This window comes from Neophocaena asiaeorientalis, unplaced genomic scaffold (genome assembly GCF_003031525.2).
Source record: "Neophocaena asiaeorientalis asiaeorientalis breed wild unplaced genomic scaffold, Neophocaena_asiaeorientalis_V1.1 scaffold196, whole genome shotgun sequence".
In the NCBI taxonomy this organism is placed as follows: Eukaryota; Metazoa; Chordata; class Mammalia; order Artiodactyla; family Phocoenidae; genus Neophocaena; species Neophocaena asiaeorientalis.
Window position 1 is genome coordinate 3,541,226 of NW_020173929.1, and position 14,987 is coordinate 3,556,212.

Consider the following 14,987-nt stretch of genomic DNA (forward strand, 5'->3'; position numbering starts at 1 on the left):
CACTGATTTGCAAGATGGAAATATAATTTGGCTTTCCCAGGTTGTCACCACTATTGGCCTGTTAGGTCACTTAAGAAAAACCTGACTGACTGCTCAGTAGTTTTGGAAAAAAAAAAAAAAAAGCAGTCTCCCTGTGTCACAGAGCAGCTGCCTCCCTGGAAGTGAGTGGTCATGGGTTCTGTAACAAGGACCTGCCAACCTGTGACTCCAGAGATAACGCTGAGCTATGGGTTGCAGAGTTTACTTGCCTCCCTGCCACCTGCTTTATGGCCTCAGTCTTTGTTTTGTGACCCAAGGATACATGTGCAGAAATAAAAGCAACTATTGCAGGCTGAAAGAATAAAACTCTTTTAGTCTTTGAAATTCTACATTGCTGGCTGTTTCTTATGTATCTGTTTTTGTTGGGTTGTTGGTTTTATTTTTGCTAAATTCAGTCCAAGATGATATCAAAAAAACAAAAGAGGTTTTTTTGCTTGCATATCTCTGGAGTCCTCACTGGCCTCTGGGAGGAACTGGGACTAGGTAATGAAGAAGGAACTGACTCTCGGTCAATGTTAAGTCAAATCAATGCCAACCTGACTTTCCTCAAAGTCAATGGGGCAGAGTAGTTCCATTACAGGTTCAAAGACTTGTCTGATTTCCGGTTTGTTTGAAAAATCTCACCTAACCTACCGTTTACCCTGCAAAATCTTGTGCTCCTACTTTTGAAAAATTATTCCAGTACAGTGATATAATAGCCTGTCTCAAATCACAGGTGAGAGAATTTCTTAAATAAAATAACATCCTGTTACACCCTTTTGGAAAACATTTAAAACTGAACTAATGCTATATGTGGCAAATTATGTCTAGAGATGAATAGCATGTATTCACCTGGGAAACAATATGAGATCATAGTTCCAAGACCGCTACATACCAGCAAAAAGTTCATCAGAAAGCTTAAAAGTTCCTAAAAGGAGTGAAGAATCTAAAATGTTCCACATTTTCAAAAATATTTTTAAAATATGTGAAAAGTGTTCTCACTGAACGCTGTGATGGGAAGGTTTTGAAAAAGAGTAAGTGACAAAGAAGGAAAAGGAATGAGCAGAGAGAAACAACAGTGATCTCTTGTGTTCTCTACCTGGAAGCGGTACCCAGGGCAGTGATCCAAGCTTGGAAAATTCCAGCAAAAAAAGAGAAAGGGTTTTTCCTGGTCACTAGAAAGTAAATCAAGGGGAGAAAGATGCCCCCATGGATGATGAGGCCGACAATCACCGTGATCATGTACATCCCCAGTTGTCTAGCAACCACTTCTAAGTCCTTGATTGCAATGATCTTCCCACAAATTAGGCAGGCGATACCTAGGGGAGAGTACCTGAAAAACATAAAAGAAAAAAAAAAAGCATTGAAGAGCTGGTGATGGGATTCAGAATTTAAATCAGGGCCCTCCTTCATACCACACCCTGAGGAAAACCCTTTGCATTCCTGTAGAGTGTTGCCAAAAGAGGACTATGAGATTCAATAGATGCTATATTTTGCTTCCGACTAACTGCTTTATCTGAAATATTTCCTATGGACCTGGTGGCCCCTGCTTTGATGAAAAATCCCAAGGCAAACTTTGTTGCTCAGGTAATTTTTTAGGGCTAAAGGAGACATGATTTACCACCTCTTAAGTAAGCACCAAGATAAAAGTTGAGAGACACCCAGGTTACATCTTTGAGAATCTTATTTGATTTCTCTGTTCCAGATCTCCTTCCTTGAAAATTGAGAATAAACTTAGAGCTTCTCAGAAAGCTCATTAGAGTTTCACCGATTTACAAACACTGGTGTTTGTAGATAGTGCTTTGTTTTTGCCTTGGAAGGAATCTAGGAAATACATTGAGAGAGAGAGAAAGAGAGAGAGAGAGAGGGAGAGAGCTGCCCAAACAAGAAAACCATCTGAGCCAAGAAGCATGTTTAGAAAAATGTGGTTTTATTACTTCCAAGTCTGAAAGTGTTTCTTTCCATACCTACTCCAAGAGTAATGCTGGCTGCCATCCATCGTGTTTCAAGAATATGGGGACACATCCACACACTTAATTCTTACAAAAACGCTAAAACCAAGGAATCATTATGCCTGTTTGGCAAACGAGGAAATTGAGGTTTGGAAAAGTTAAATAACTGGCCCAAGACCATGAAAACAGGAAGGAGGAGGAGAATACTCTCAGATCTGTGAAACTGTACCACTGGGGGTTTTCATCCCTGCCAACCAAACCACTTCCTTGAAGGAGCAATTGTAGCTTTCTGTACATAAGCAGACAATTTGTTCTCTACCAATCTATCCTAAAATAGAGTTATTTTCTATTTCTATATTATTATTATTTTATAGCATGCTTGGAAACAATCTACTGTTGTCCTCACTCTTTTTTTGTTGTTGTTGTCCTCACTCTTGAGTCAGCTAACCATGCTCTCTCTCGCCTTGGGTATACTTTTTGCACGTTTGGCAACACCCTTTTTTTTTATTGCCTAATCCGGTGGTGTTGGAGCATGAACTTGTTCAGCCTGTAACACTTCTGACTGAAATGAAAATGTTTGTGGGAACGTGGACACCTTATTAAGAATTATGAACATGTTTGAAAGAAAGACTGTGGAGCAAATGAAGTCACGCTCCCAGCCTGGGGAGGGGAGTCAGGAAAAAGAGAGGGCCAGCAAGCAGATTGGGTGGCTTTTGTTTTTTCAGTTGTTTGGAGCAAAAGCACTTCCTGGGTTAAAGCAAAGCCATGAGGAGTAGACGAGAGTCATATACACGATTACACGAGACACGGAGCTTGTCCAGCCACTTACCAGCTATATGACCTTGGTTAGTGACTTATTCCCGTTTTACAGATGTGCAAGTCGAGGTGTAGAGAGGCTACCTGCAACCTCATGGGATTGCTGTGAGGATTAAGTTTTTGAACATGCATAGATACGCACTATCAAAAGTCCCTCCCCCATCCCTGTCAGTGCCATTAGTTCTCTGACTCCTGACACAGGAGTCCCTTGCAGGTTCTGTTTTCCCCATGTCCCCTCGTCATGAGTCAAGTCTGAGTTGAAGAGGTTTTCTAAGGCATCTCACAGGCTACTGCCACCCAACTGCACATGTTTTTACGTGCAAACTATTTTCTCAAGAGGAATCTTCTCCTGAAAGAGCTGATTTGTAACTGACACTAAGTAGTTAAAACATGAGTGTGGCTACTCTCCCTGAGGAGCATCTAGCCTGTAGTCTCCGTTTCTCCGTTCCTGGAGGTGAAGCCTGGCGATATTCGAGGGCTGCTTTCCCGGGAATTAGGGAGTCAAGTCATTACACCTTCGGCTTTCCCACCATTTTATATTATCTTGCTGTGCCCATAGTCACAACATCTCATAGATCAGTCGGGTGGTCTCAGGGGCCAGCTCTGTGTTCCCTGCGATTGTAAACAACTAAGCAGAATGCACTTTCTGATAAAACCAACAAGCATCTAGCTTCATAAACCAAGAGACTAATTCTTTCCCAAGCACCAGTCACCCCTTAAAGATGTCCAGAAAAACACAAATACGAGCTGTTTTGGGTGCCATTCAATTTTCCTGCTCTTCTAGGACAAGCGATTTGTAGAATGGAGAGAAAATGTGTTCAAGGCTCTTTGCCAAGCTAGACCAGCTGTAGAGACCCCTGGAGGACACATCTGCCGGAGCCCAATGTTAGAGAGAGGTAACAGGTTATCTCCAGAGCACTCAGCTCGCTGGGAGAAACCTGAGTCCCCAATATCAATGGACAGTGTCATTCAAAGGCCGGAAGGTAGAGTGTTAGGGTAAATAAATACGGCAAGCAGGGGCCCTAGTTAACCCAAACACTTTGGTCTCTGGAACTAGAATGAGCATTAATTAGGACAGGGAAAGAGACTTTGTTCTATGACGTTTTTTAGGGTCATGAATTCCCTGCACCTGTTTTCAAAGCAGGTGGCTTAAGCCTCCACTCAGGAGCTGGAGCTTCTGAGTTCCTGGGTTTCCATATGAACGAATTACCTTGTTGAAAATATACTCAATGGAAAAGAAAAGGCAAATGTTCAGGGCTCAAGGTCACCATTTAAAGTTTCTGAGATGAAGCAAACAAAGCCATAAACTAAAGTGCATAAAGAGGCTGAGAGCTCCCTTGAGCGTTCTGAAGCCAAGTGATGCCCAGTAACTGTTGGACCAGTTTCTAAATTAGAAGGACATAACTACAGAGCTGGGAGAGGGAATGGCTCCCTTGCTGCCCTGAGACTGGCTATATCCTCAGCTCTGGGCTTCATTTTCAAAGCCACTGATTCATCCAGGACTGGCCTGTGGCATCTTTTTCTTACCGTCGCATCGCCCATTCTTGCCTCTGCCCACTTTGCGCCTCAGTCCTTGTCATCCTAAGGTTCCGGCCAAGATGCCCCCTCAGGTCTGCTCTCTACTCCACAAACAGACCCATCCACAGCACTAACATACCCTGAACTCAGTCAGTGCCTCTTAAGGAATTCACAAATACAGAGAAGCAAAGGGTTACAGATTGAATTGATAATAATGGTAATTATAGTGTACCAGCAATAATAATGCTAGTTCATATAAAATGCTCAGACAGGTCCTGGCACATAGGAAACGCTCCATAACTATTGGTCACAGTTTCACTTAATTCTCACAGCAACCCTATGATATGGATTCTATGATCAATCCATTTCACAGATCAGGATGAGGGGTTTGGAGTGCTTCTAACTTACCTAAAGTCACACAGCTAGTAAGAGGAGGATCCTGGGTTCAATCCAGTCTGAGGTCAGATGGAAGTTGATTAAGGTAATGCTTCTCTATAATTCCAATTACTTAGGCTGTGCAATGAGTTAACCTCTGTGCTTAGTTTTCTCCTCTGGAAAATAGGGCTCACCAAAGTACCTATTTTTGCTAGGTATTATTGTGAAAAATAAATGAGTCAATGCATGTAAAGTATTGGAATAGTATTAAGCATACAGCAGGAATCTGGTAAATCTTAGTTGTGATTTAATAATAATTATAGTATTATTATCTTCTTGGTAATAGGTACAGGACAGTAATTGAAAAAGTATTGAGCATATAGCAAGAATTTAATAATTCTGTTATAATTTTATAATAATTATTGTTAGAATAATAGTAATCTCCTCAAAGATGCATTTTGCTATCACTACTCTTCTTACTACCACGAAGAGAAGACTATGAAAGAACTCTGATGATTTAAGCTTTGAGGGTGTCAGTTAAGGAGTGGTTGGTTGTTTTATCCAGAACCTTCTCACACACATCGTTTTCACTTGTTGATGAAGCAGCTAAAGAATGAAAGAAATGTGTAGGATTGGCATCTCACGTCATATTACACCCTCCGGACGGTTAGCCTAGATGAGGTAACCCAACAGCTGTCAGAAACTGTTCCATAGGTCTTATTCCTGACTCACAATTGCTCTTCATCTCCTGGGATATGATGCTAAATCTTTAGGATATTTGGTTTCAGTGAAGAGGAAACTTCTCGATCCACACCCACTCCATCCCTGCAGAGAAGGGAGGCTACACTTTATCCCATGACTCATCTGATTTCCTAGAAGATTCCCTCTGCTCCAAGGGCTCAGTGGAAATGACAGTGGTATGGATAAAGGGAGGAATCTTCATACATTACCCACATCGCTGGCGTCATTATACAGAAAAATGGACTGCATATTTAGAGCTAGGGTGCTCACTGCTAGGAATTTTAGGAAATGAAGGCAGATCCTAAGGTTTAAAACCAAGAGGCCTATTCTGCTTCGTGTATTACCATTTATTAATCTCTCAGCAAGCTCAGAATGGATTTAAAAGACTTTAAAAATATTTTTACAGCATGACCTCGTGTGTGACTTTAAATCTTCACACAAAAGAAATATTCAGAAATCTAGCATTGACTGGGAAGTTGAAAAATTAGTACAATAATCGAAAAGAACACACTATTGCACCAGCATCCTTTCCATGCTTCTAAAGTACAAGAAAGCAATGATCAACACCAGCCAGACCTATTAGATACGGTTCAGGAAATCACGGGACACATCTTCTTGATCTAGGACCCTGGGGCCTTCAGCGAGCCCCTCGTTCCTCAAGTCTTAATAAGAATTTACTACAGGCACATCATGTTTGGAGATAAAATACAAGTCGAGAACAGATCGTGCCCTTGTAAGTTGGGAGTAAGGGTCAAGGAAAGGAAGAAGAGAGAACGAAGGTGGAATTTCCGGGGAAGACACATGGAATCGGACGAGGACCAGAGGAGGAGTGGGGAGGCTGGTGGGGAGCACAGGGAATCTGTAATGCGGAATTCCTGTGGCAAATAGAGCACACACGTGGTTTGGCCTTATTCCTAGGCAGGCATACGGGACCGTCATAGGGGTCTGAAATGAACGTATGGAAAAATCTTTCTGTCTGATAGATACCGGACACGAGAAGTTTCCAGTGACTGGAGGCGACACAATTTCCTTGGTGAAGGAGAGAACACCTATGCTCTGGGCTACCCTATACTTCAGAACCACTGACCATAAACACACATGAAATGAAGTGGAGACAATATTGCTTACATGATTCAAACAACAACAAACCCCCCCCCACCCGCTTACGTATCAAAGGTTTTGATATCAGCATAAACCCCAGCTCTTCCTCTCCCTAGCTATCCACTCTTAAGCAAGTTAACTCACCTCAGTGAGCCTCAGTTGCCTTTTCTGTCACATGGGAACCATAACACCATCTTTGCAGGGTTGTGGGGATTACATTTGATAGGTATGAAGCACTCTCATGGCTCTTGGCAGATAAGAGGAAATCGATAAAAGATAGTTTTTATGATGATGGTGGTCACGATGATGTTAAAGAATCAAGATTTAGTGTCTCTGGACCAGTTTTCTCTGCTGTAAAACCAGAGAGTGGGACCAGATTTCCAAGAGCACTTACAATTCTAATCTTTTGTGATTTCACTTCTTCTTGCATGGCCTGAGAACTGCCTTTTCTTTTTATATGAGTCACGGGTAACCCAGGTCTAAGGTGCATTGCTTTTGGACACCAGAATACTGGCGCAGTGGTTCTCCCAGACACCCTGGGTCATGCCATATCCCTGAGATCTTGGCCCTGTCTTGGTGTAGTGTATCCTGATACCGCTCACCTTCAGGATTACTAATTGGTTTTTTCAGCTTTTCTGTCCTTTCTTTCTTTCTTTCTTTCTTTTTTTTTTTTACGTCTTTTCTTCCAGGGCAGGGATGGAAGGGGCCATCGCTTTTTATGTAAGGGGCCAAGTACTAAATATTTTAGGCCTTACAAGGCTACGCAGTCTTGGTCACAGCTACTCAACTCTGTCTTTTCGCACAAAAGTAACCCTTGACAATACATGAACAAATAGGTATGGCTGGGTTCCAACAAAACTATTTATGGGCACTGAATGTGAATTTCACATAATTTTCACCTGTCCTGGAATATTACTTCTCTTTTGATTTTTTTTTTCAGTCAAATAAAAACATAAAACCCATTCTTAATTCACGGCCATACAAAACAAATGGCAGATAAGATTTGGCCCACAGGCTGTAGTTTTCCAGGCCAGTTTCTAGTGAAAGCTCCAAAAAAGAGATTTGCATCCCTTTCTCAAAGTCTTTCTGGAGTGCCCTTTGCTTGGTTCACACCTGCCCGCTCTCTCCTGCTGGGAGGGCTCCAGTGTCCTCTGGCGACCCCAAGGCCATCTCACATGCCACCACCGTGAAGTAAGAACAAGTCCACTTACCACATGATCATGATCACTAGCTTCATTACAATCTCATTCAAAATGTTGAAGAATTCCACCATCAGCTTGGCCTGCTCGCCCATCTTCCCCATGGCGATGCCAAAAGCAATGAAAAACCCTATCAGACCTGTTGGGTGAATCACAGGACACAGAAGGACAAATTACCAAGTATGTGTTTCTTCTCCCTTGTTCACTACTATCCCCCGCGTATGGAGACACATTCTTACCACCTGTTACCCTATGAATTAGGCATTAAAAGACAAAAGCATTACGCTTCACGCTTTTCCCCTGGATAATTATGGCTTTCCTGAATACTTTCCACACAAGCAAGTGGAAATGTAAGCAGGTTAGTTCCTTGCAGAAAAGGAATTCATTTTCATTCCAAACTGAAAAGTACTCTCTTCTCTCTCCTCCTCACTTATGAAATCACGTGGAAGCAGATTCCATTAGTACATAGATTAAAGAAGGAAGGCTTGTTGGGACTTGGGGATTATCGTGCAAACTTTGGAGCCAATATTAGAATAGCAGAGACCAACTAGCCAATTCAGTCTCTGCCAGGGTTGTGTCTGTATTAGTTTGGCGTTATCCCAAGTTAATGCATGGCTGGTATGTTTCACTCTAGGAAAATGCTAAACATAAAATATTTTTCCTGTCGCTGTGTGCCTAATTGGAGAAGGAGGAAGAATCTCGAAAAATCCAAGGGAAAGCAATGAAAAATCCAAACCAGTTGGGAAACCCCAAATGACCCAATTTGTTTGGATTTAACCTGTTACTTATTAATTCATCATCATTGTTTCCATGGTCAAAATGGTTAGAATGCTTTCTTTTTTATTGTGGTTTTTTTTTCAGGATCATAAAGTGAGAACATAGTCTTTGTTACTTCCTTGGCCCTCTTCTCCCTTCACTTGATATCCCTTGACTTCCATCTAAGTGCAGCCCCCCTCCCCCCAGCCCCCAGGCTCAATCTAATCCCGGGCCAGGAGGATTTGAGGAACCCTGTTCCCACCTCTGGATGCTGGCATCATATTGCACTAGGTCCTGGACCAAGCCCAACAGTCAACCTTGGGTCTTATTTCTATGTTACCTTTTACCTCATTCCCTGAGTATCTGTCCAGGGAACCTGCCTGATACCTTAGCTCCTCCAAGGCAAGATCTGGCTTCTCTCTCCCCAGAATATTTTCTCTGGCTCCACTCTGTCCCACCCCTCTTCCTCAGCCTCTCACCCTGGAGTCTCACCCAGACCCTCCCGTGGCTAACGGATGTCCCTGTTACTGCCTGAAGGCTCTCTGGATTTCTGATAACCAGTCACCATGTGCCCCCCAGCTCCCAATCTGTTATTGCCAATCTTGGGGCTCCAACGCTGAAGGCTTGCATGGACTATAAATCAATGTCATTGTCCCCTTGGCAACAGGCCCTTGCTTGCCCATCTGACTTTTTCTCTGACCTGCAGTACGGGCCATCCACTCTTCCCTCTCTCTCCCTCCTCTCCTACACCTACCCTGTCCCAGTTTGGCAGACTTCATTTCCGGTCCCTCCCTATTCCATCCAATTTCCTATTGCGTCCGTCCTTTTATGCCTGCAGTCTTGAGCTGTATCAAAGTAAATGATAGCATTATAATATGATTCTCTTAGGGGAAAATTCTTTCTAAACCTCTGCTTTTACCTTTTCTCTAGTCACCGAAACCACTGACCTCCCACACCAAGCACACGTTAACCCAGACTGTTCAACTACCCTTTGCTACCCTCAGCAAAAAGAATCTATCACTTGCACTGAAATTGTTAATCCTCGGTAGTTAATATTTCCCCTTTTTAGCTCTCGGCCAGAAAGCTTAACTAGTGACTTATAAGTGAGTTATTGGCCATAAACACAAAGGCTTAATGAGAATTAGCATGACCTAGAATCAGAGTGACAGAAGAGAGCGACCCAGTTCTGTGGTAATGGAGGAAATCAAATTCAGGCTCTCATCAAGCCCATGGAGAGGAGTTTGCTAGGTGTGTGGTGAGCAATAATCTGTGAACATTCTGGCTGAGAAAAGCTAGTATCACTTGGTTAACTCCATTTGGAAATTTTAAGAGAAAATGTTCAAGGTCTCAAGGTCCCCATCCCTGGCAGGGTCACCAGGAACGGGCCATCTCTATGAGTGTAAGAGAGAGATGTTGAAAGGAGCTGTCTCTCACAGGAGTTGATTTAAGTGGTTGGGATTGAAGTAGAGCCCGGAGCAGTCTGGAGTTTTGGGGGGTAAAGAAATGAGTCTTTAAAGAAGTGGGGGGCCAGAGCCAGGATTTTTATCTTCACTCTTGCAATGCTTGATCCTTGGGACTTTCCAAAGCCGGAAAACAAACCAAAACCAAAAAAAAAAAAAAAGGCCACCATCTCCGCCCTTGGAAGACAATGGAAAGAACCTTATTTCAGCCATGATTTGTAAATGGGAAGTTTCTCAACAATCTAACTTCCCTTAGCTTTCCAGAGCTTCAATTTGCACTTGGAAGCCCACAGCCAGCTTGTGCATTTCCCTCTGTAAACACTGCCTCATTGAAGTCGCTGGAACAGGGGTGTTTCATTTGAACAAAGCCCTCTTAGACTTGGTCACTGGGGTTGAGAGAGTCGTGAATTGTGTTGAAACTCCCTGGTACAGCCAAAGGTCATGTGACTTCCCAGAATCCACCAGAACTCTGGAAATGACCACAAAAGTCTTCTGAATGATTCACCCCAAAGCTCTGGCCCCATTACTCATGGCCACAGTAGAAAATAGTGGGGCCACTTTGACCATAGGGTTTGTGGGGCAAGGTGATTTGGGAATGCCTGAAAGGGTCACAGATATCTGGACAGTGGGAGAGAAGAGCCACTCAGGGTTGGATGCTGAGGATATCTGCAAACCCTCCTTCTCAGAGGAACTCTCCTATCTTCTCCTCACTCCTTCCTCCTCTCGCCTCCCACTGGTTGTCAGCAATGTTTATTGATCTTCTGTTGCCTGGCAACCGGGTCAGCTTATCTCTTCCCTCACTCTCTGCTTCCTGCCAGGTCAAAGAAAAAGACACTTTTCACTGGTCAGGCAATCCTTCTCCCTCCGCCTCTGTTTCTCCACCGTTCTGGATAAGTAAGGAGAACGGTTACCAAATTTAGAACAAACAAAAAGGACTCCCAGGTAAAATCTGAATTTCAGAAAAACAATGAAAAACATTTTTTAGTACAAGTATATCGCATGTAATATTTGGGACATACTTAACACTTGAAAATTATTTGTTGTTTATCTGAAATTCACATGAAACTGGGCACCCTGTATTTTATCTGATGCCCCTATCAAAGAGACTAGGGCATTTGATCTCCTAGATGGTAAAGGGAGCTCAACCTTTTCTAAACAGCTCTCATTCAAATCCTTAGAAATCTCGCTTGCGTGGATCAACATACTTCTTCCACATAGATCTCCCGTTTCTCCCAGCTTATGACCAAATGTCTTGTCTTGGGACACCATTCTAACAGTGGATGGGGGTTATTATGGGTGGGGGAGTGAACCCGGAGGGTGGATGGGGAGTAAAGTGAGCAAACTGGAGTCACCCACACAATGGGGAGTCTCTATCCCCTGTGGGGTGTTTTCTACTGAGCCACTTAGCTCTCCACCCCCGGCCTTTAATGATGACAGCGGCTCACATGATAAAGCATAGGGCGCGTACCATCGTGCCTACGTGCACAGCCTCATTGAATCCTCACAATGATCTACAGGAGAAATGCCAACCCCATACCCACTTTACAGATGAATCTTGAGAAGCGGAGGAGCCAGCCCACGATTAGATAACCGGTGAGTGGTCCATAAGGGATCCAAACTGGATACAAACCAGTCTAACGTCAGAGCCAAAGAACCCCTGGGATGACACTCTCAGAAGGTTCCAAGCTCACTGAAATCCCAGAAAGTTAAGCCAGACAGTCTCCTTTTGACAAGCCCGTTTTGGCACCAGTGCCAACACTTTCGCTCCTGATAGCACTGCATTTGTTTACAGACTGTGAGGGCTGGGGTGGGACAGCCCCCATGCCTAGCATAGTCCTGGGACAGACACAGGGGCGCCTCAAAAAGAAATGCTTAGGAAATGAAAGGATTGGACGTGTAACTTCATGAAATGGAGAGTCAGAGAGAGTGACTTGCCAACACCACGCAGAAAGTGGGGGGAAGTGCCCTGCGAACGTCAGTCCCCTCGCTTCGCCCATGCCCCAGTCCAGCTGCCACGTCCCCACGTGCTATTGCCCCTGCCGTCTCCCTCGCCCCTCCCCTCTCAGTTTTCAGTCCCAGTGACCCTCGAATTCGCTCCCCAGAGACAGCCTCTTGCTCCACCTACAGGACAGCAGGGCGATCGGCTTTCTGAGAAGGAAGCCAGGATGCCTAGGTGCTGACCTGCAGGGAAAGCTGGCCACGTGGCCCCGGCAGAGGCACCTCCCCCAAGGAGATGAAGACCAGTGTGCCTACCTAAGACATTCATGCCGTCCTTGAACTCCAGGCCCTTCTTGATAACCACCTGCGTCTCCTCAGGCGGCTCAGTCACAGTCTCATTCAACAGCGAGAGGACAGCATTGGTGGCATTGCTGTCCTCGTCTGATGGAGTGGCCACCAGGACTTTCTTTGTCACTGTTTGAATCTAATGGAGTGGGGAAAAAAAACCATAAAGATGAGAGGTTTGGTGTAAAAGGTCACCAAAAGCCTGGCCGCTTACATAAATGTTTGAATTCCCAGTATGTCAAAAATATTATAATTAAGAAATGGCCAAACAAGGTTATGAAATCGGGGAATATTTTATATGTTTGTGCTTGACAGAGTGACGCTTCATGGCACAAATGCAGTGGGATACGACTGTCCTCATCCCACGATAATGACGGGATTTATAACATTCTTTTGTAACTACTATAAGCAGTGTGATTGGTAACGGGACCCAAGCTTCAAGTTGAGGGATGCCTGTCTGCTTGTTTCATTCCCATGGAGATAGTAGCAAATGTGAGACCCAGCTGGATGCCCTGCTAGCCCCTGTGGAGGGTCCTGGATCTGGTCACGAACAGGAGGGCAGGGGTCTTGTTGGACGTCAGATCAGCACCTCATGATCCAGGTGATTTGCTTCTCCCTGCCTGGTTCCTGTCGCACGGAATCTTCACAGGCCCATTCTCACTGAGGCTCCTCCCAGAGCCTGGCTCTGCTGGGAAGCTCCATGTAGCCGCCAGCAGCCCCCATGGCAGGGTCACTGGCTCATACTCCATATGTAAGGTGGGAAGACACGCACTCCTTTGGGGCGGTGGTGCCAAGCCTTGCTCAATGTTCCCCAAGCATCCCTGTGCAAACGGCCCCCTAAGAAGCTCTCACGCTATTCCTCGACATCTGGGGCGGCCACTCTATTTTTAAAGGTGCCAGGCACCCTGCATGCTGTGAAAACTCACGTCTAAGCCCCGAGAAACACTACCTCCAGGGGCATTAAAACAGAAGTCATGCAGAATCCTAGAACGTCAGTGCCGGCACGTAGTAGGCGACAGATGGCTGAAGCCTGAATAGATACAGAAGAGGGGGCATGGAGAAGTCAAGTGACTCATAGACGTCATAGAATTATTGGGAGAACTGGGACCTCAACTCAGATGCACTGACCACCACTGAGGTCTTTCACCACCTGTGTTGCCTGATAAACTCTATGGACCCAACCGTACAGCAGCTGGGCCCGAGAGTAAGCAAGGCTGACCTGACCAGCTCTCCTAACTGGGAGAGAGGGAGGCATAGCATTCCCTGAGGCAAGGCAGGTACTCTGTGTTCTAACCTGGCTGCATGCACTTGTTCAGGGAGAAGGGCAGCCCCAGCTAAATGGGAACGGGCAGTTCATTGGTTCCCTTGGTCCGGGCAACGCTGGCACAAAGAGAGAACGCAAGAAGGATCTGAAGGGAAGCTTCCATGAACAACAGAGTCACCCTCCTGGGGACAAAGTGGGGATCAGAGCCAACTGTAGGCCTATCCTGAGAAGGCTAAAGAAGCCAAAGTTCAAGTTCAAAGGAGTAACGGCCATGGGCCTGAATAAATGGTGCTTCCAGGAACAGGGGGGCGGCCAGCTGCTCCACCTTTGACAACTATTACTTCTTGTGTCAACAGGAGCCCCTCAAGGCTCACGGGGCTGAGTAACTAACCCCAGGACAGACAGCTAGTAGTTTACTGAAGCAGCATTCAAAATGAGTTACGTTCAGCTCCAAAATCTAGCTTCCAGAGAGCACGGCTCAGCGGCTGAGTGGAAGGTTGGACGACAGGCCGGGTTCTCTGAGTTCTCAGTTCAGGCCTGTTTGGGTTGAAGAACCCCAGCTGGTGCCAACTCCAGTCCGAGCCACCAGGGTCTCTGACCTTAAAACCTGCAAAAGCCTGCTCACTGACTCACCTCCTCTTCCTGGCTACCTGCGATCCCCAGGTAAGTAGCTACCTGGAGTTCTGTCTATATCCAGAGCTACCAGGTTGATTTTTTAAAAGTAGAAAAACAGGGCTTCCCTGGTGGCGCAGTGGTTGAGAGTCCGCCTGCCGATGCAGGGGACACGGGTTCGTGCCCCGGTCCGGGAAGATCCCGCATGCCGCGGAGCGGCTGGGCCCGTGAGCCACGGCCGCTGAGCCTGCGCGTCCGGAGCCTGTGCTCCGCAACGGGAGAGGCCACAACAGTGAGAGGCCCGTGTACCGCAAAAATAAATAAATAAATAAATAAAACAAAAATAGAAAAACAGTCATCTCCTTGCCTAAACTCTTAGAATAAGAACCAGAGTTTGACCCTGGCCTGCCAGGTCCGCCTGCACCCACTCCACTCCCCAAGCAGCAGCCTTGCTTCTCTTCTCACCAAATGCTTGCCAACCTCCATGAGCCTCTGCCCCTGCTTAGCGGGCTCTTCCCCCAGTTCTCCTCAGGCTGGATCACTCTTTTTTTTTTTTTTTTAAATAAATTTAATTATTTTATTTATTTATTTTTGGCTGCGTTTGGGTCTTCGTTGCTGCGCACCAGCTTTCTCTAGTTGCTGGAGAGCGGGGGCTGCTCTTCGTTGCGGTACGCGGGCGTCTCGTTGCAGTGGCTTCTCTTGTTGCAGAGCACGGGCTCTAGGTGCACGGGCTTCGGTAGTTGCAGCACGTGGGCTCGGTAGTTGTGTCTCAGGGGCTCTAGAGCGCAGGCTCGGTAGTTGTCGCGCACGGGCTTAGTTGCTCCGCGGCATGTGGGATCTTCCCAGACCAGGGCTTGAGCCCGTGTCCCCTGCATTGACAGGTGGATTCTTA

At 45.5% G+C, this 14,987-nt stretch overlaps 1 protein-coding gene across 1 annotated transcript in view; it reads right to left on the reverse strand.

The window, feature by feature from the left end:
- The window catches only part of SLC1A2 (solute carrier family 1 member 2), a 141,742-nt gene that overhangs the window by 25,709 nt on the left and 101,046 nt on the right, over positions 1-14,987 (reverse strand). The window contains exons 5-7 of the mRNA XM_024752588.1: positions 12,190-12,358; positions 7,733-7,859; positions 1,118-1,351 (exon numbers count right to left, since the gene is read on the reverse strand). Coding sequence (XP_024608356.1) covers positions 1,118-1,351; positions 7,733-7,859; positions 12,190-12,358 — 530 coding nt within the window. The remainder of the gene's footprint in view (positions 1-1,117; positions 1,352-7,732; positions 7,860-12,189; positions 12,359-14,987) is intronic.